The sequence below is a fragment of the Cydia fagiglandana genome, chromosome 12 (genome assembly GCF_963556715.1).
Source record: "Cydia fagiglandana chromosome 12, ilCydFagi1.1, whole genome shotgun sequence".
Taxonomy (NCBI): domain Eukaryota; kingdom Metazoa; phylum Arthropoda; class Insecta; order Lepidoptera; family Tortricidae; genus Cydia; species Cydia fagiglandana.
In genome coordinates this window covers 6,760,017-6,779,298 of record NC_085943.1, presented here as the reverse complement: position 1 = coordinate 6,779,298, position 19,282 = coordinate 6,760,017, and the positions used below count along the sequence as shown (strand labels likewise).

At 42.1% G+C, this 19,282-nt stretch overlaps 1 protein-coding gene across 1 annotated transcript in view; it reads left to right on the top strand.

The window, feature by feature from the left end:
• Positions 1-19,282, top strand: part of LOC134669332 (unconventional myosin-IXAa-like) — a 51,672-nt gene that overhangs the window by 4,769 nt on the left and 27,621 nt on the right. Inside the window, exons 3-16 of the mRNA XM_063526844.1 lie at positions 363-475; positions 3,640-4,553; positions 6,120-6,300; positions 7,013-7,152; positions 7,494-7,740; positions 8,420-8,555; positions 10,510-10,658; positions 11,209-11,316; positions 11,976-12,056; positions 13,317-13,502; positions 16,084-16,278; positions 16,740-16,987; positions 17,624-17,795; positions 18,599-18,782. Of these exons, the coding sequence (XP_063382914.1) occupies positions 363-475; positions 3,640-4,553; positions 6,120-6,300; positions 7,013-7,152; positions 7,494-7,740; positions 8,420-8,555; positions 10,510-10,658; positions 11,209-11,316; positions 11,976-12,056; positions 13,317-13,502; positions 16,084-16,278; positions 16,740-16,987; positions 17,624-17,795; positions 18,599-18,782 (3,054 nt within the window). The remainder of the gene's footprint in view (positions 1-362; positions 476-3,639; positions 4,554-6,119; positions 6,301-7,012; positions 7,153-7,493; positions 7,741-8,419; positions 8,556-10,509; positions 10,659-11,208; positions 11,317-11,975; positions 12,057-13,316; positions 13,503-16,083; positions 16,279-16,739; positions 16,988-17,623; positions 17,796-18,598; positions 18,783-19,282) is intronic.

Genomic DNA, 19,282 nt, shown 5'->3' with positions numbered 1-19,282 from the left:
AGAGCAGGGCTCTCCAAACCCAGGCCCGCGGGCCAAATCCGGCGTGCGAAGCGTTCCAATCCGGCCCGCCGACAGCGGTCCAGCCCGGCCCGCAGGAGCCAAGCTCCAGTGTTCAGCCCTAACAGCAGCAACCAGATATACCCCCCTCCCCCGCCCTTGGGCACCGACAGACCCGTCATTGGCCCGCGCGAAAATTTTGAGGCGCAATATAGCCCTCAGGGAAAAAAGTTTGGAGACCCCTGGTTTAGAGGATAAGAGTGTGTCAAGGTAATTTTGAACACCTCGTCTGCTTAGCAACTTCTGCTGACTGTACAAACGGGAAGGGCTAAGATTGGGTTGTTTATATGTTGTATACCATCCAGGTGGTGGGAGACGTGGTCAGCGGCGAGTGCAAGGAGCGCCGGCTCGGGCCCAACGAGTCGCCCGTGGCCGTCATGCTGCTATGGCCCAACAGCACCTCCGGACAGTACTATAGGTAAGCCTTTTTTTTATTCTATATAGAATAAAAAATAATTACCCTCCCATAGAAAATAGACCAGCCAAAATGTATGAAACAGCCAATTATTTTTCGCCTTTTCGAGATTGGTCCCATAGTAAAAGTTGCTCAGTATAATCCCAAAACCTCCCTGGCAACGGAAATGCACTTATTTTTTAGTCAACCTGCATAAGACTCCCGTAAAACTAACAACGCACATCCTAAACAGCTGCAGACATAAGATAGGATTTCAATGAAATTTATCTTCAAGCGGGTGACAATAGAGTTGAAAGTTTCTAACGACTTCTACGCGTATTATGTCGCGGGCGAAGCTAGTATAATCATGGACAGTATAATAGTACAGTCGCCATTAGATATATCGGAGCGGCCGAGGTGCTCAAAAATATCTGAACACGCACGCACAATAGAGGCGTGTTCAGATATTTGTGAGCACCATGGCCGCTCCGATATATGTGATGGCGACTGCACAAGTTGTAGTCCTTCATATAAGATTGATTGTTGGACCAAATCCACATGCAAATAGGTAATTAGGAGATGATATTTGCTAAAATTTTAATACACTCCGTATTACCGTTTCAGATTCGTTATTATCATTTTAATTTGTTTCCTAAATTGGCAAGAAGCACGTAACACAATAAATCAGAATTAATACATTGTTGGGAGATTATCATGTTTATCTGTAAGGTCAAGCTAAATTCGCAAGCATTTAAATTAGACCCTGAGTGGGTGGCGCCAGCTGTGTGTTGTGCTATATTCATGAAATCCTAGTTTACGTACGATACGATAAGCAGCCAACTCTCGTCGTGGTTTATTATTGACATTATTGTGTTGCTTCACTTTCGTTTAACATATTGGGAAAAAAAATACAAACAGTAAAAAAATACAACCCGATTTCAAACCATGAATTGAATTGCCAGCTACAACTATGATTTTATTTGTCTTTTTTCTCCGAATGCCGAATATTTTGTTACATACTTATCTTATTACAGAGGTACGAGGGTTTTGAGTATATGTATTTTTATATTCGCTCTGCAGCCTAAAGCAATTTAAGGATATTAACTCGTTAGGCGTCATTTGATCCGCCACTATTTAAATAAGTGATTTATCTGAGATGTATATGTAACCCATCGTGTTTTCCATAAATTATATTTGTTTTACGTATCTTGTAGTTTTTTAACATTGCAATATGTACTTAACTTTAACTAACCGAAGGGTAAACATAAACGTTTAATGTAGACAGCCCGGTTCATTACTTATTGTTAGCCTTGATATTTCTTGCAACCAGTAATGACACTAGAAAGGTAATTGCGGCCTATATGACTCAGTCATATTTTTATTATTATCTGACTACATTGTCCCACTGTTGGGCAAAGGTCAAGTTCTATATCTATATTTACTTCACTGATGAATCTTATGATAGTCGTGAAAATGCAACTTAACCTGAGTCATCTCGATTTGGTTATAGTTTCCCGAAATTGTCGTCACATGGGGATTAACTCGGAATGTTCGCACCGTATTAGTCATCCACTCATCATGGTTGTTGTCATAAAACTAATTGAGCGATGAGAGGAATTTATTTAGTAGGCAACCTAATTTGTTAATTATTCGGGGACCAACGGATTGCTTAGAGGCAGAGACCATATTTTCCCACGTTATTATGAAAATGTTCATTCACATCATCCACTATAAAGGCGCTTACGTTATTTATTTTGCTCTAATGTTAGCGCGTGCCACGCTGAGCGTATTCGCCATAAAGTATATTTTGGTAGCAACAAATTATATAGTCCTTTTGAGACAACTACCTAATGCACTTAAGAATATTACTTTTCCGTGCCAACAGTTCCGGGATCGTTCTTTGAAAGATGTAACGGACTTTTCATAATGCCATTTCAACGTGACATTCGATCCTATTCATTGATTATTAGCATCAGTCTATATCTACGCAAACGTTTATTTACAAATCTAACGTACACGCGCGATCTGCTCATGCCTGTGAGTACCGAGAGAAGTAAGGAATAATAAATTCCATTATGACGAAACAGGAGCTGAGTTTTAAATATTTTAGGTAAATATACCCGTCTCGCTAACGGAAGCGGCTCCTAAAACTAGTGCGATAAGGACAAGGCGAAAAATCCTGCGTAAAAATCTCAAAAATCGAGGTTTCATACTCGACTGTTTCCTCCTCCAAAACTTAACCAATCGTAACCAAATTTGGAAATCTAAATGATTATGAAATTATCTGTGTCGGACCGTTTTGCTTTTTTGCCTAATTGATATCAGTTTTGAATACTACGCCTCTCATTGCGGCATAGTCAATGAGGCCATTTTGCCATTTTTGAAGGGCTCTAGCGCCTTAAAAAACAAAAATATCAAAAAAATCAAAACGTTCCGACACAGATATTGACAATATTAATCTGTGTTGAAAAAATCATTCCTCTAGCATCAAAACCCACGGAGGAAACAGTCGAGTACGTTTGTATGGAGAAATGACCACTCCTGTTGGCTCTTATAAATAATTCCATGTGTAATAGCTATTTGTCCTGAAGTTAGTAAAATGTGAACATTTTCCCCATCAACGCGCTGTAATTGCAGTGCTGTCAGAGCCGCGCACAATCATGGCCCGCAATAATTACCGCGCAAGTGGGTGCGTTCGAGAGACCTTGCTTACACGCTTTTGCATAACTACAGTTTTGTTTATGTATCTGTTTGTTTAATCGCTTTGTCGCCGCGACACTATTTATACCGGAGCAATGTCGACAATGTCTAGGTATGATTCACATCGCTAATTATAGTGATTAATCTCCGTATATGGTCCCGATGATTATGAGCATCTTAATGAAGACTAATAATTAAGCGCTCGTTTAAAGTCGCAAAGGGTTTTAAAGGAGCAAGTCGAACAGTGATTTGAGGATAATTTAATGTCAGGCGGTGACGCATGTATCCTGCTCCGCGCCGATAACGCGTATTCCTTCCTGCCCGAGCGCCCGCGACTGAAAGTCGCCGCCAAACGACTAAATATATTCTGCAACACAAATGTTTAGATTTCATCCCGCTCTTGTGACTCATAAGTAAATAAAATCTATACATCGGCCTTTCATGATCACTCAATTGAGATAACTAATATTTTCTTTATCTATTTTTAGGTTCTACCTCCGTGAGAAAATACCAGACGAACCGTGGATGGAGAACTTTTCGGTCGACCCGCAGCTAATAAAAGACTACTTCCAGAGATTTCTATATCAGCCGAAGGACCGCGAATATCCAGACCTATGCCAGCTACCGGAACTAAATGAACAGACGCTATTGGATAACTTGAGAGCGAGATTTGCGGCCGGATACATTTACACATACGTCGGTTCTATATTAATAGCCCTCAATCCTTTCAAATTCTATCCTATCTACAACCCGAAGTATGTGAAGCTATACCAGAATAAGAGGATAGGCTCAAGTCTCCCGCCGCACATCTTCGCGGTCGCCGACGCAGCTTACCATCACATGGTCCGCGAGAGAAACAACCAGTGTATAGTGATCAGTGGAGAAAGTGGTTCCGGGAAAACAGAGAGTACGAATTTCCTGCTGCATCATTTGACGGCGCTCAGTCAGAAGGGTTCGCACGGCAGCGGCGTCGAGCAAACGATACTAAGCGCCGGGCCGGTGTTAGAGGCGTTCGGAAACGCGAAAACTGCCCACAATAACAACTCCAGTCGTTTCGGGAAGTTCATCCAAGTAAATTACAAGGAGAATGGCATGGTCCATGGAGCGGTTGTGCAAAAGTATCTGCTGGAGAAGTCGAGGATATGCAGTCAGGGGCGCAACGAGCGGAATTACCATGTGTTTTACTACTTGTTGGCGGGTGCGTCGGAGCAGGAGAGGGAGCAACTGCATTTGCTCAGTGTGGACAAGTACCACTACTTGTCGCGCACGGGCTGCAGCGTGGTGCCCGGTGTGGACGAGCAGTACGAGTTCTCGCGGCTCAAGCAGTCCATGGAGATGGTTGGCTTCACCATGGACAAGCAGCGGAGACTTTTCGCTGTCCTGTCTGCGGTTCTACTTCTAGGTATGTTTCCAGTTTCGTGATTCTTAAATTATAAGACGTCAACAATTTTAGCCCGATAATGACGAAGCTAAATTTTTCGCTTATGAATTTAGCAGTCTTATGTATTTATTATCCACTATATCGTGGAAGGTATAAAGCCTATTTTAATGAATGAGGTGATTGAGGTGGCAATGCTATCTGGTATGAGGTTACAGCCTTCTAAACGTAAGAAAACATGATATGTACCGAAATTATAAATCCTTATACATTTTCTTTTGTGTCAATCTAAATCAACATGACGGATTTTTTTATCCACGCGCGTTTTGCCTATCTGTGAGATAAACATAGATAACTCCTTCGATAATCGCTTACTGGTAAATACTTAACAATGATATCTGCAATGAGTTCAACGTATCATTATACACATGAATTAGTTTATTGACCCTTGATTTGTCACTTCATTATGAGAATATTATAATAAAAGTAATTATAATTAGTCAATGGTTAAGTATAAAATTATCAAATAAGGCTCTATGTATCGTTTAATAATGCATTTTTAAGCTTGTTACATATTCCTTGAAAAACTGCATTATTATGATAACATTTGCAATTAGAATGAGATAATTGCAATGAGAAATTATAAATATTTAGTTAAAATATTTGGTTCAAAGTCACATCAAGGTGTTTCGGCATTGTACATGTCATAAACAGACTATTTTTATCACTTACTGAGGAAAATACGCTTGAGCGAAACTAAAATTTAAATAGAAAAGAGGTCAACAAATGTGTTTCAGCCACTATTCAAAGTGATTTATTTCCAGAATGCAGGCCGTAAATTGTACCGTTTAATGTGATCTCCTTCTTCAAGGTCGCGGATAAGATACGGTCAATTTAATCCGTTTGTTAAGAAGCCTTCCTACTGCTAATCAGACAATACTAGTTACATATTGCTTACATCTGTAACAATATACATTTTCTTTTGGAAAGTCGTGTAAAAAGATTCAAGGATGTATGTGTTTCCATTGCTCCTAACAATAATATCACATAGTTCTTCCAATACTGATTTGTATGGTTTAACAAACTACACATTACTGTTCTATGGTGAAGCAACAATTATCTACTCCTGTAATATTAATGTAAGTAACCATAAATTAAATACTGTGAACCAGATGTATTTCCAAACAAAGTTATCACTTTCCTCGTCAACTAACAATAAGTTAAGTGGTAGGGTAGTAGCTTCCATCCAAATTGCATCAGTACTATGGAATACCACTTTTACTGGTTCTTAACCGAGTACTTTGGATGGCACTGAGCCAATGAAGTCTGATATTACTATGTTATTAATTGTTACTAATTTGCTGACTGTCTGGTTGGAGACAGGGTACAACTTACAAGTGTCGAAGAGATTTGAACAGTCTGGAGGGCAGTTACATTCCATATTTAAATACACATCGACTGCACATCGTACATTATGATAGAGTCTGTGCGGAAAGAGTTGTAGAATGTATGGGGCCCAATAAATTCCATGACTCTTCTCTTTTCGAACAGACTCTATTATAATGAATGATGATCGTTTAATGTTTTCAGGCAACGTCGAGTTCCAACCACAACGCAAATCATATCACCACGACGAGGCGGTGGGCGTGCGCAACCCCGAGGTGGTGTCGCTGATCTCGTCGCTGCTGCGCGTCAAGCAAGAGACTCTGCTGGCCGCGCTCACGTCCAAGCGCGCGCGCGCCTCGGGCGAGACGCTCGTCATCAACTACAGGTATAGTAGCAGGGATCATATCACCACGACGAGGCGGTGGGCGTGCGCAACCCCGAGGTGGTGTCGCTGATCTCGTCGCTGCTGCGCGTCAAGCAGGAGACTCTGCTGGCCGCGCTCACGTCCAAGCGCGCGCGCCTCGGGCGAGACGCTCGTCATCAACTACAGGTACAGTAGCAACGGTCAAACACAGTCCCCTAATCTTTTATATCAGCACTGACCCTGGCAGCTGTCGCGGACAAGATTGTAACTTAAAAAAAACCTAATGTTATTTTATCAGTAGGTGAGCCTTTCTATTCAGTGGCCTCTCAAACTTGCATTTTAGATTTTCTAGCTCCTTCGATCCTTATACGAGAAAAAGTGTCCCCAAAATTTCATAGATTTTTTTGTTTGTCCGTTTTGCTTCGGTCTTAGAAGGTTGTATTTAAAACGTAACCAACGGGACCACTATAATTGGGGATTTCTCTGCGAAAATGGAAAGAATTCTTAATTATGATACTCGTATATAAACATTCCCAAGTTGGGGGATGAAATACAACTTTAAATAGAAATGTCCGGATACCATAACCCTGGGTGGCATCAGTGTAAACCTAATACTCTCTTCTTCTTTCATTCTCTTTCACTCTGGGATGTAGGGCTCGAATCATATTCCGCTCGGTCCTTGGCATTCAATATACAGCACTTTATATCAAAAAATAATATTGTTTGGTTACAGAATGGGAGAAGCTATAGCGACCCGCGACGCAATGGCCAAGTGCCTGTACGGAGCGCTGTTCGACTGGATCGTGATGCAGGTCAACCACGCGCTGCTCTCCAAGAAGGACACGCTGCGGGATCACCAGGGCCACAGTATCGGTATGTAGCATAGGCAACAATTTGTCTCCCTGTTTTTATAAAATAAATGCGCCCAATGGGCATATCTCTAGTCGCGGCAGGAATGGTATCTGTACCACTCCTCGACTGCGATGACTGTATAGACCAATGGCGTATCGGCATTTCTTGCCGCATCGATCACAGACGTGTCTTGACTCCTGGGGTGGTCCAGCAGCTCTGCGAATATCCATACAATAATTCGTCGTCATTTCTGCCAACACACGTCCACAGACTGTATAAAAGCGTCCCTTAAAGATTGGTTTTCGATTGGTAGGCTCTGCATTTTATTTGTACTGACCAATAAAATATTGTATCCATTTCAGGCGTGCTAGACATATTCGGTTTCGAAGACTTCGGCCCCAGCAACAGCTTCGAGCAGCTCTGCATCAACTACGCGAACGAGCACCTGCAGTACTACTTCAACCAGCATGTGTTCAAATACGAGCAGGAGGAGTACCGGCGGGAGGGCATCCGGTGGACGGACATCGGCTTCTCGGACAACACGGGCTGCCTGCAGCTCATCGAGGGCAAGCCGGGCGGGCTGCTGTGCGTGCTGGACGACCAGTGCAAGTGAGTGTTCCAGCACGAGCAGGAGTACCGGCGGCAGGGCATCCGGTGGACGGACATCGGCTTCTCGGACAACACGGGCTGCCTGTAGCTCATCGAGGGCAAGCCGGGCGGGCTGCTGTGCGTGCTGGACGACCAGTGCAAGTGAGTGTTCCAGCACGAGCAGGAGTACCGGCCGGAGGGCATCCGGTGGACGGACATCGGCTTCTCGGACAACACGGGCTGCCTGCAGCTCATCGAGGGCAAGCCGGGCGGGCTGCTGGGCGTGCTGGACGACCAGTGCAAGTGAATGTTCCAGCACGAGCAGGAGTACCGGCGGGAGGGCATCCGGTGGACGGATATCGGCTTCTCGGACAGCACGGGCTGCCTGCAGCTCATCGAGGGCAAGCCGGGCGGGCTGCTGTGCGTGCTGGACGACCAGTGCAAGTGAGTGTTCCAGCACGAGCAGGAGTACCGGCGGGAGGGCATCCGGTGGACGGACATCGGCTTCTCGGACAACACGGGCTACCTGCAGCTCATTGTACGTTGTGTATTGTACGTTGTTCGTACACTGCACTACTCTTATGTCAATGTGATGACAAAATCTACATTATTTTTATTTTCAACACGTTTGACAGATGCTACTGAAATAGTATACAAATCGTATACCAAAATAATCGAAGCCCTGTATTTTAATTTCCAGTTTCCCCTGGGCGACGAACGACACGCTCCTGCAAAAGTTCAACTCCGTGCACGAAGACAACCCGTTCTATGAGAAGCCGCAGCGACGCGAGCCGGCGTTCGTGGTGCGACATTACGCCGGCAGGGTCAAATACCAGGTCACTTTACCACTTATATTTTAGGGCTCATACCAGGGGTGCAAAACTCGGTCAAACTCGGCTCCGCTCGGCTCATCATTGCTCCGAGCAATTATTAGGGTTGGCACCACTAGACTTCCTTTTGCGTGCACGACCACAGATAAGATAATCACTTGATTTTTGACGACCCTAAATAGCCGAAAGGGATAGTGACGTATATTAGAAAGGGACAGCATGATTCGACTCTGAACCGCTGTTAAACTTCGTTTTTGTAGGAAGTTTCCTTTCTGTACGGTAGTACTATTAATTATTCTGTGCTCATACGAACTTGATTTTCAACAAATTCCAGTATTCAACCGCGGTTATGCTCTGGTTTCCTAGGATAGCGGTGCCGCCATATAGCGGCCGTCTCCATACAAATACTACGACATCCATATTTAGCCGTATTATTTAGTATAGGGACGGCCGCTATATGACGGCAGCGCACCGCTATCATAGGAAAACAGATCTTTAGACAAAATACTTAACCGCTAACTTACAGCGCACCAACAACGCGGTTGCGACATGAACAATTTAATGACATGTAAGGGGGATTTGTAACCTCTGTATTGTTTCTACCCCTCGAGTCCAATCAGCCACAGACAATGTCGTGCGATATCACGTCCTTGAGACTTGGGGCCAGTTGCACCAACCACATTTAACAGACTGATCAACGTCAGCCGGCGCGCCCCGGCGCTTTACTATGAAACTTTCCATACATATAAATTTAGCGAACTCTTTAACGATACGAACAGTTTGGCGCAACCGGCCCTTAAAGTTATCTTCTCGCGTGATTCTGTTTAAGGAACTGTAGGGGTTTAATATTATCTGGACTTCAAAAGGAAGTTTGAATTTTCGTCGAATTACAACCTTTACTTGACGCGACGAATGTTTTGTATGGAGTAACTGTCAATACGTTTTTAGACCTTATTTGGTACTTTTAACGCATTTTTTTATTTAGAAATGTCGCAATAGTAAAAAATACGGTAATGACCTGTTTCTTCAATTATTTTTTAAATTGAGTCTATCTAAAAAAGCGAATTGGAGAAACTGTCATAGGGATCATCATTCAACCAACCAATCAAGTATAACAACCAACCATCCTTCGATAGGTACCACAGACCACCTCAACTACAGTACTAGACGGAGTACATACATAATTCAATCGAGGTCACCACACATATGCTCTTCCGTACAAATTTAGTATGGCAGAGCGACCGATTATCACTTCGCCCACAACCAGGACCACTACTTGAGTATTTTAAAAATATTTATAATTATTAAGCTTTAGGGGTGTTCTTGAGTTATTATAGTATAAAGTAGCCTAAAATACAACTCTATTGTGCTGCTGGATTCGTGGCATTTTACAAGTAAAATTGTACATATGTGTAGTGACTTCGTGCTCTTTGTAAACGCTTATAACGCGCAGTGTTGCCAACTTGGCATAAATGATGCCAGATCTGGCATATTTTTACTCGCTTTGGCACCAAAATTTCCCATTTAGCATCTGGCATATTTTTTTACCATAATTTAGTCTAAAGCATGTTTGCACCAACTTGGCAGCAACAATATGCGCCATCGCCTTATGTGGTTCATATTTTCATATGAATTTTGACTTGTGGACGGATGGACGTCGACGGTCTATAATATATATCAATGCTATAATATATATCAATGCTATATAGATAGACTCTATATAAAGTTGGTCAAGCAGATCTTACCAGTAGAAAAAGGCGGCAGATTCGAAAAATGAATGTGTTTTAAGTGTCTAATCTCAAGTGACATTTTAGCATTTTTTAGCGTATTTCAATAATCTTAGACATAATTTTGGCATAATCTAGACATTAGTCTAGCATTTTTTCAAAATCCGAGTTGGCAACACTGATAATGCGGTATCTGTGTAGTGTGTTCGATACTCGAGCATGAATGTTTGCAGGCGACAGCGATGCGCGAGAAGAACCTGGACTTAATGCGGCAGGACATCGTGAGCGTGTTGAAGAACTCGTCGCTTGCGTTCGTTCGGGAGCTGGTCGGTGTGGACCCGGTCGCTGTGTTCCGCTGGGCCATCGTTCGTGCCTTTTTCAGGTCTGTACCGATTATAATTAAAGGAAAATCTTACTGCTTCCGACAAGGGTAAGTCTGAAGTAGTGAAATTTGTAAAAGTTGTAGTATTGTTTGCCGACATATCTATCTATACAGTTTCGTGAATTCAGTTTTATGTAGCGTTTTCAAAGATCGTGAAATCATTATATGGGGGGCCCTTGTACTTTTAAAATATTATTTTGTAAATGCGGCCAATCACTGCAATTTTACACTATTTTTTATTGTAAGAATGTATTTTATTTTTAATCGATCTGAAAATTTTGAATGAGTGTTCAATCTGTTGGTATTCTTAATTTTTTTCATAACCAAACAGTCGGTCACGTCGGTAGGATCCGACGAAGGGATCGCGGAACGGTTAGAATCGAGAGAACTTTTTAAATATTATGGGCACACCTTTGATTTGGGTATATTTAATAGTAAGTTGTGCATTCGCTCTCGGGAAGCGACATGACATTAAGCGGGAGTGTTCAAGAAACAGTTGTATAGTTTTCTCGGCAAGTGTATAAGTATGTGTTTGTGTTTGGTCCTGCAGAGGGTACTTCGCGTTCCTGGAGGCGGGGCGGCGCCACCGCGGGCTGCGCGGCGACGGCGCCTCCAGGGTGCCGCGCGGCTCGCTGCACCACAACGACGGCCTGCTGGGGTCAGTATGAACCACACCATCCATCACACATACCATCACTAAGGGTCGGTTGCACCAAACTGTTCGTATCGTTAAAGAGTTCGCTAAATTTTTATGTACGGCAAGTTTCATAGTAAAGCGCCGGGGCGCGCCGGCTGACGTTGATCAGTCTGTCCAATGTGGTTGGTGCAACTGGCCCTTAATCTTATCATCACGCACTAAGGTTCATCGATTTACAAAGTGTGGAAACGCCTAACGCTAAATTCGACCTTAAGTGTTACGTGACAAAACTCTAATCGGAACGGCCGCGAGAATACCGCGTTCGACGCGCTACGATATACGACGTGTAACTAAAATAACTAAAAACCTGATCGACCTCACTGAGACTAGGCTATGGGTTATTCCACTTGTCCAATCTCATTGCGTCTCATTAAACAAAATGTTAGACAATATACACATTGGACCAAGATATTGGACAGATAAAATACCACCCTATGCTATGTTTCTGTTTTCGGTGTATCTTTAATATGTTAAAAAATACATACACATCGAGTTAGTAATTCCGATCTAAAATAGATTTATTTATTTTAGATCTTAATTTAAATTATCACATTGAAGTGATAAAAACAATAAGTATCAGGTTCTTTGTTATTTCGCTTACGCGTTGTACGTACTTGCAGAACCAACCTCACACCACTAGAGGCGGGGAAACACAGGCGAGACTCGCGACCGCGCGGTTCGCTCTCCTCTGACCTTCTCGGGTGAGTTTAGTGGGACCAGTGGTCGGGCTAACTATTCCCGTAGACTTGCCGAAAGAAGTCTTTTTCTTCCCGTAATTCCTCAAATACAGCTTACACTAAATCGAGTCGACAGAAGCAATAACTCCATTTCCCACGGACTCGATTTCATACAATATGTAGGTATGAAAAGTCAGAAAACACTTGAGGTTAAAAAAGTGAAGTTCCGGCTTGCTTTCAAATTGGTGTGACATCCCCTCCCTAGCCTTCATAGTCCTTGGGTTTCATTGCTTTCACTATTGTTAAAAAATACCAGTCAAAATAATAAACATAGAGTCAGAATGCTTAAATTTTTTATCAATTTTCAAATCTATCATTATTATTCATTATAGAAAATAAATTAAAAATGAAAACGTTTACGCAACCTAAGTTAAGGAGAAATTATCGAATAGTCACATACAAAGTTGTAATGTTTTCGTGAGTACATTATTGTAAGATGAAGTGCAGCTTAAAACCGAAGGACTATAACATTTATGACTATTATGGCTACAGGATCATCAAATATCCAACACTAACTTGCAACCTATTAATGTCTAACATGATAACATTTTAACTGGCGGCTAAAACGATCAATTTAAATTTCATATTTAGGTGCTCGCGCCCCATTTAAAATGTTATAAGCATGTCTGAAACCCCATGAATATAAATGTTCCCGAATATATCGTGTAATTATGTAAGTATTGTAAGCTTGTGCAATATTGTGACGTAATGAAATGTGTCTTGTTGATCAGCCAACTGGCGACTGTGTCGTCAATCAATCTCGCAATCAACCGCATTGCGTAAGTGACCGACCGAGGCATGCTTATATTATTTTGTTCTATGTGCACTCTAAACGCATGGACGTCGTTTTTACCTCCGGTATACCTAGTCACCCCTTTTATCTTTATCTAGAGGCTGTGTTTAGATAGTATATAGTAACCGTCCCGGTTTTAGTAGACATTTTATCCCGAAAATATCCTCAGCGTCAGCTTAACGCTTCTACGCAGACCCATTTTGAATCTAGACGCTTTAAACACAGCCTGACGCTCTAACGTCCATTCGGATCGACTTTCCAGTATCATAATCACCACACCCGTAGATCCTGCGCATATAATCACTCTAAACGGCACCAGTAATGCATGCGCGAAGCAATACTACTCACACCTTAATCAAATTTTAATTTGTATAGATTTTCTGTTTCATTAATTTTGTAATCGTCATCTTTCCCACCGTCCCCGCGAGCAGAACGCCGCGCGCGCCCGCCGCTCGCGCCACGGACGCGCGGCGCGCCGAGCCGCCGCCTAGACAAGGGGGGAAAGGGACAAAAAATTACAGACTCGCCGAAACGCGCACGCGCCGCCTCGAGCGCGAGAGGGACGAGCGCACGTTTGACGACACCGACGTCATGCAGCGCGCCAGCCAGATCGTTATGTACGTGCGGTGTCTCCGACTTTATGCCCGCTCTCTGTCTGTCTCGCACTTCAGCGTTCATCAAACAAACGTCCTGCGGCCGAGAGACGAATATGATCGCGCTTTCAACTCTATAATTCCCGATCTTCTTACATATTCATATTCAGTCACTTTTTATTAATTTTTTCTTGCCGCATGAATAGATTATTATACTTTTTTTGACAAAGCCTCTGTAGTACATTAGTACTTTTATCTCGTTTTATCTTAGAATAGAACGCCGTATTTACTTTAATTTTTTACAAACTTTAATACTGCCATCGATTCAATTTGACGATTTTGTTTGATGAATCCGCAGCTATTGGTTGGGGGATCTACACTTGCTCTTGTTTTCCGGTGTCGGCTATGGGTTTTAATTTTCCGTGCATTTTGTGTTTCAATGTGATAACTCGTTTCTATCCAGGGTATCAGCGGATTTGTGTAAACATATTTTGGGTATTATAAGCTGAATAAATGTGTTTTCAAAATCATTTTATCCTGTATTTATTAAATGTTGGAATTATAGAGGGTAATCACACTCATAAGACAGTCTACTTAACTGTTGTTGCTACTTTCGAAAATTGGTAATGGGTCATTCCACCGTTTCGGGTGTTACACTTGAACTCATAAAATAAGGTTTTATTCGATAGGAGATTATAACTATTGATTCATCTACTACTTTGATAATATTTTCCTTTCCTGTACGCACATTATTAAAGTATAAGAGAAATAACGAGAGAATCACTAAAAAGTAGCTGTTTCGGGCGTTACGCGAATTGGCCTATACCTTCTGACCATCAGTACCAAAATGTATAATTAAGCGAATTTTATCAAGTAAGCTCCAGTTTTATTTATGTCAAGTAATAATAGTTAGTATAGTCTACTGAAACACTGAAGTAACACTTAGTATCACTTCTTATTTAATTTTAATAAAATAAATTACCTGTTTCGGGTGTTACTCATGGTTCGTTTCGGGTGTTACGAGTACGAAATTAAGACAGATTTATACGAAATTATGGCTCATTTTATTGAAATTATTGTCTTTTTAATAAATTCGATTAAAAATGTAAGTAATAAATGCTGAATTATTTTAAAATACATTATCTTAACAATAAAAACTGTCTCTCGAAGATATCATAATTATTTTTCTTTCGATGCGAATATTTCCGAAAATATTCACTTAATCAAAAACTTGTTGACGGTGACACCTATTCATTTTGAAAAATCTATGGGTCATTCCATAAGAAACGCTACCAAAGGGTTGAAAAATGAAAACTGGTTTAAGAAGTCAAAACTAACCTATTTCCATAGAAAACATACCGAACCTTCATGTCACAAAAAAAAACCGAAAAAAAATGTTTTTTTATGGTAGCTCCTGTACAAAAAAAATATTTTTAATTTTTTTTTGCGTTTAATCCTGTGATGTGGGGTGTCGTTGGATAGATCTTTCAAAATGAATAGGTGTCACCATCAACAAGTTTTTGATTAAGTGAATATTTTCGGAAATATTCGCATCGAAAGAAAAATAATTATGATATCTTCGAGAAACAGTTTTTATTGTTAAGATAATGTATTTTAAAATAATTCAGCATTTATTACTTATATTTTTAATCGAATTTATTAAAAAGACAATAATTTCAATAAAATGAGCCATAATTTCGTATAAATCTGTCTAAATTTCGTACTCGTAACACCCGAAACGAACCATGAGTAACACCCGAAACAGGTAATTTATTTTATTAAAATTAAATAAGAAGTGATACTAAGTGTTACTTCTGTGTTTCAGTAGACTATACTAACTATTATTACTTGACATAAATAAAACTGGAGCTTACTTGATAAAATTCGCTTAATTATGCATTTTGGTACTGATGGTCAGAAGGTATAGGCCAATTCGCGTAACGCCCGAAACAGCTACTTTTTAGTGATTCTCTCGTTATTTCTCTTATACTTTAATAATGTGCGTACAGGAAAGGAAAATATTATTAAAGTAGTAGATGAATCAATAGTTATAACCTCCTAGTTCCTGTTACAATATCGAATAAAACCTTATTTTATGAGTTCAAGTGTAACACCCGAAACGGTGGAATGACCCCTATCTAACGACACCCCACATCACAGGATTAAATGCAAAAAAAAAATTAAAAAAATTTTTTTTGTACAGGAGCTACCATAAAAAAACATTTTTTTTCGGTTTTTTTTTTTTGTGACATGAAGGTCCGGTATGTTTTCTATGGAAATAGGTTAGTTTTGACTTCTTAAACCAGTTTTCATTTTTCAACCCTTTGGTAGCGTTTCTTATGGAATGACCCTAATGCAAATTAGGCACAAACTATTGAAGTAAAAAAAATGTATCAAGCAAAGTTTTCAGTGTCGTTTTGACCAATTCTCATTTTTATTCATACATTAGCATAATACAAAGGCGTAGCAACCGTATATTCCAGCCGTAACAATTTTCAAAACACATTTATCCCTCACTGACCTTCAATGTATATTCGATACACTATCACTCTACGTGCATGGGCGCCTACTCCGACCCCTGTACTGAATTGGCATAGCGTTACAGGAAATACAAGTCGTTCAGGCCGCGCGAGCGCGCCAAGAAGGGGCTCAAGAACCTGCAGTCGGTGAAGACGGTCGCGGGCCGCACCGCCGCGCTGGCCGGCAAGAGGAAGCAGCCGCTCACCGTGGCCGCGCAGTTCCAGCACTCGCTCGCCGCGCTTATGGAGACGCTCAACCAGGCTAACCCCTTCTTCATCAGGTAATGTCCACCTGATCTGAGGAAATAGAGAGTAGGTTCGTACATGGCGACCCCGCCAGGAAAATCTTTGGCAGTTCTAATATTTTAATATTTACATATTTCACAAGGCTGAAGGTATAAATCATAAAAGGCTAGAACTTTGTAGGCTTGTCCTCACAGGGTCGCCATCTACAAAAAAAAATTCAAACACCTCTGTCGTTACGTATCTTATTGCATTGTTCTTGTGACAATAAAAAACGTACCACGTGTTAGAATTTCGTAAATAGTGTCTGATATGCTTTATTTATAATGTATGTATTTTAAAGATTACTATACCTCTACGTACCGTAGAGGATTGCAAATCGTTTGAATACTGGCAGAAAAATATAATCGAACCCTTCTCGAAAACCAAATCTACTAAAATCGCGTGCTTAGTCACTACCATCCATACACCACATCTTTATTTACCGTTCACCCCACAGATGCATAAAGTCAAACAGCGACAAAGTCCCAAACGTGTTCGACGAGGAAACCGTCCAACGTCAACTGCGATACACGGGCATGCTGGAGACGGTGCGGATCCGGCAGGCTGGATACAACGTCCGGCTGACGTATGAGGAATTCATACAGTTGTACCGGATACTTCTGCCGAAGGGGCTGCTCAGCTCGCAGATTGATGTTAGGCATTTTCTGGCCAAGTTGAACTTGGATAGGGATAATTATCAGCTCGGTAAGTTCGCTCAGTAATTCATTTAAATATTTAATATCGAAATTTCGTTTGCAATGAAACATTATGGTTTTAAATACCGTTGGCCATGCATGTTTCTCATGGGTACGTGAGGACAGTTACCACATCCCATGCCTCTACGCGAAAATGGTCTTAGCTTAAGAGACCTTCCCTAACCTTTTAATTAATAACAATTGACAATCATAGATTTTAGGAAAAGTATAGGCAGCCATAAAAACGTGTATTTAGGCTTTTTTCAGTCAATCGATTTTTTTTTCTGTACTGGATCAAATCGTCGGATGACAAGCAAAAGTCACTAACTAACACCATTGAAATTATTGGACAATAAACCGTGTTACATGTGTAATAAAGTGCATTGTTACTTTATTTTTTTGATAGTACTTAGTGACTTTTCCTTGTCACCCGACGACATGCTTCTTAGATATAAATTAGGTTAGGGTATTGTTCATTTCTCTGTGTAACACTCTGAAGTTGAAAAGCTTGCCTATTTGTGACTTCTTTGGAATAGCTTTACAAATCACTGCATCATCAATATCATCATCAACCAACTAATCAAACAATGATTTTTCTGTTTGTTTCGATTTTTAACTTGTTCAAACAAATTTCTCTCTGACACAGGTGCGACGAAGATCTTCATGCGCGAGAGCGAGCAGACGAAGCTGGAATACAAGCTGCATCAGCAGATCATGGCGTCCATCATCACCATCCAGCGCTGGTTCCGCGCCGTGCTGGAGCGCCACCGCTTCCTCGCGCTGCGCCGCGCCAGCCTGCTCATCCAGGGCGCCTGCAGGTATACTGACATGACTCACAGATCATGGCGTCCATCATCACCATCCAGCGCTGGTTCCGCGCCGTGCTGGAGCGCCACCGCTTCCTCGCGCTGCGCCGCGCCAGCCTGCTCATCCAGGGCGCCTGCAGGTATACTGACATGACTCACAGATCATGGCGTCCATCATCACCATCCAGCGCTGGTTCCGCGCCGTGCTGGAGCGCCACCGCTTCCTCGCGCTGCGCCGCGCCAGCCTGCTCATCCAGGGCGCCTGCAGGTATATTGACATGACTCACAGATCATGGCGTCCATCATCACCATCCAGCGCTGGTTCCGCGCCGTATTGGAGCGCCACCGCTTCCTCGCGCTGCGCCGCGCCAGCCTGCTCATACAGGGCGCCTGCAGGTATACTCACATGACTGATAAATCATGACCACAGAATAAATAATAGTACTACCGTACAGAAAGGAAACTTCCTACAAAACCGAAGTTTGACAGCGGTTTAGGGTCGAATCGTGCTGTCCCTTTCTAATATATGGCACTATACCTTTCGACTATTTAGGGTTGTCAAAATTCAAGCCCTTATCTGTAATCGTGCACGCAAATGGATGTCAAGTTGTGTCAACCCTAATAATTGTTCGTAACAATGCTGAGCCGAAAGGAGCCGAGTTTACCCTAAGGGAGTAGTGTCGCACTCCTGTAATGGCATCCATCATCACCATCCAGCATCCATCATCGCCGTGCTGGAGCACCACCGCACCAATCAGCAAAAATGTTATAGTATCCTTAGGTACTACACATCCTGACATACTATTTGTTTACAGACAATGGCTCCAAGCTCGGCACGAGGCCGCGACGAAGGTGCAAGCGTTCTTCCGCGGCAGCCGCGTGCGTCGCTGGTACGTGCGGCTGCGGGACTCCGTGGTGGCCTTCCAGGCCGCCTCGCGCGGGTACCTGCTGCGCCGGCGCCTGCCCGACCGCCGGAGGCTGCCCGCGCCCGCTAACGAGGTATGTAGGCTGTGGGGTAGCCTGACGGGTTTCCACTTGGCGATCAATATAGCGAGTATTCAATGTTTTTCTTACGCACGGAAAGTGCAGATGCATTCAGCACCACGTTTGGCAGAGCATCCAACGTGACGTTGAGTGCATTCGCTCGGTTTGCAGACCTATGTTCACACTGCCGGTTAGTATTTTTCAAGGAATATCTCGCTGAAGAATAAATTCTCAGCAATGCTATTTCCTTATCAACTTTGTCCGGTTTAGCCGACTGTTATATTTGACTGACCGCCACTGTGAAAAAGGGATTAAAACGACAAAAAAAATCGTTAATTCGTATTGTGTTGGAAAATCTTCGTATTGGAAAGCTATTGGTTGTAGTGGAAAGCCGTCAGGACATATTGAACGTGTGCGAATGTATGGAATGATTGTACCTGTATATGAGTTTGAGATGTATCTACATCGAAACAGCTAAAGTCTATTTCAATAGAACTTGCTAACTATGTAAACAA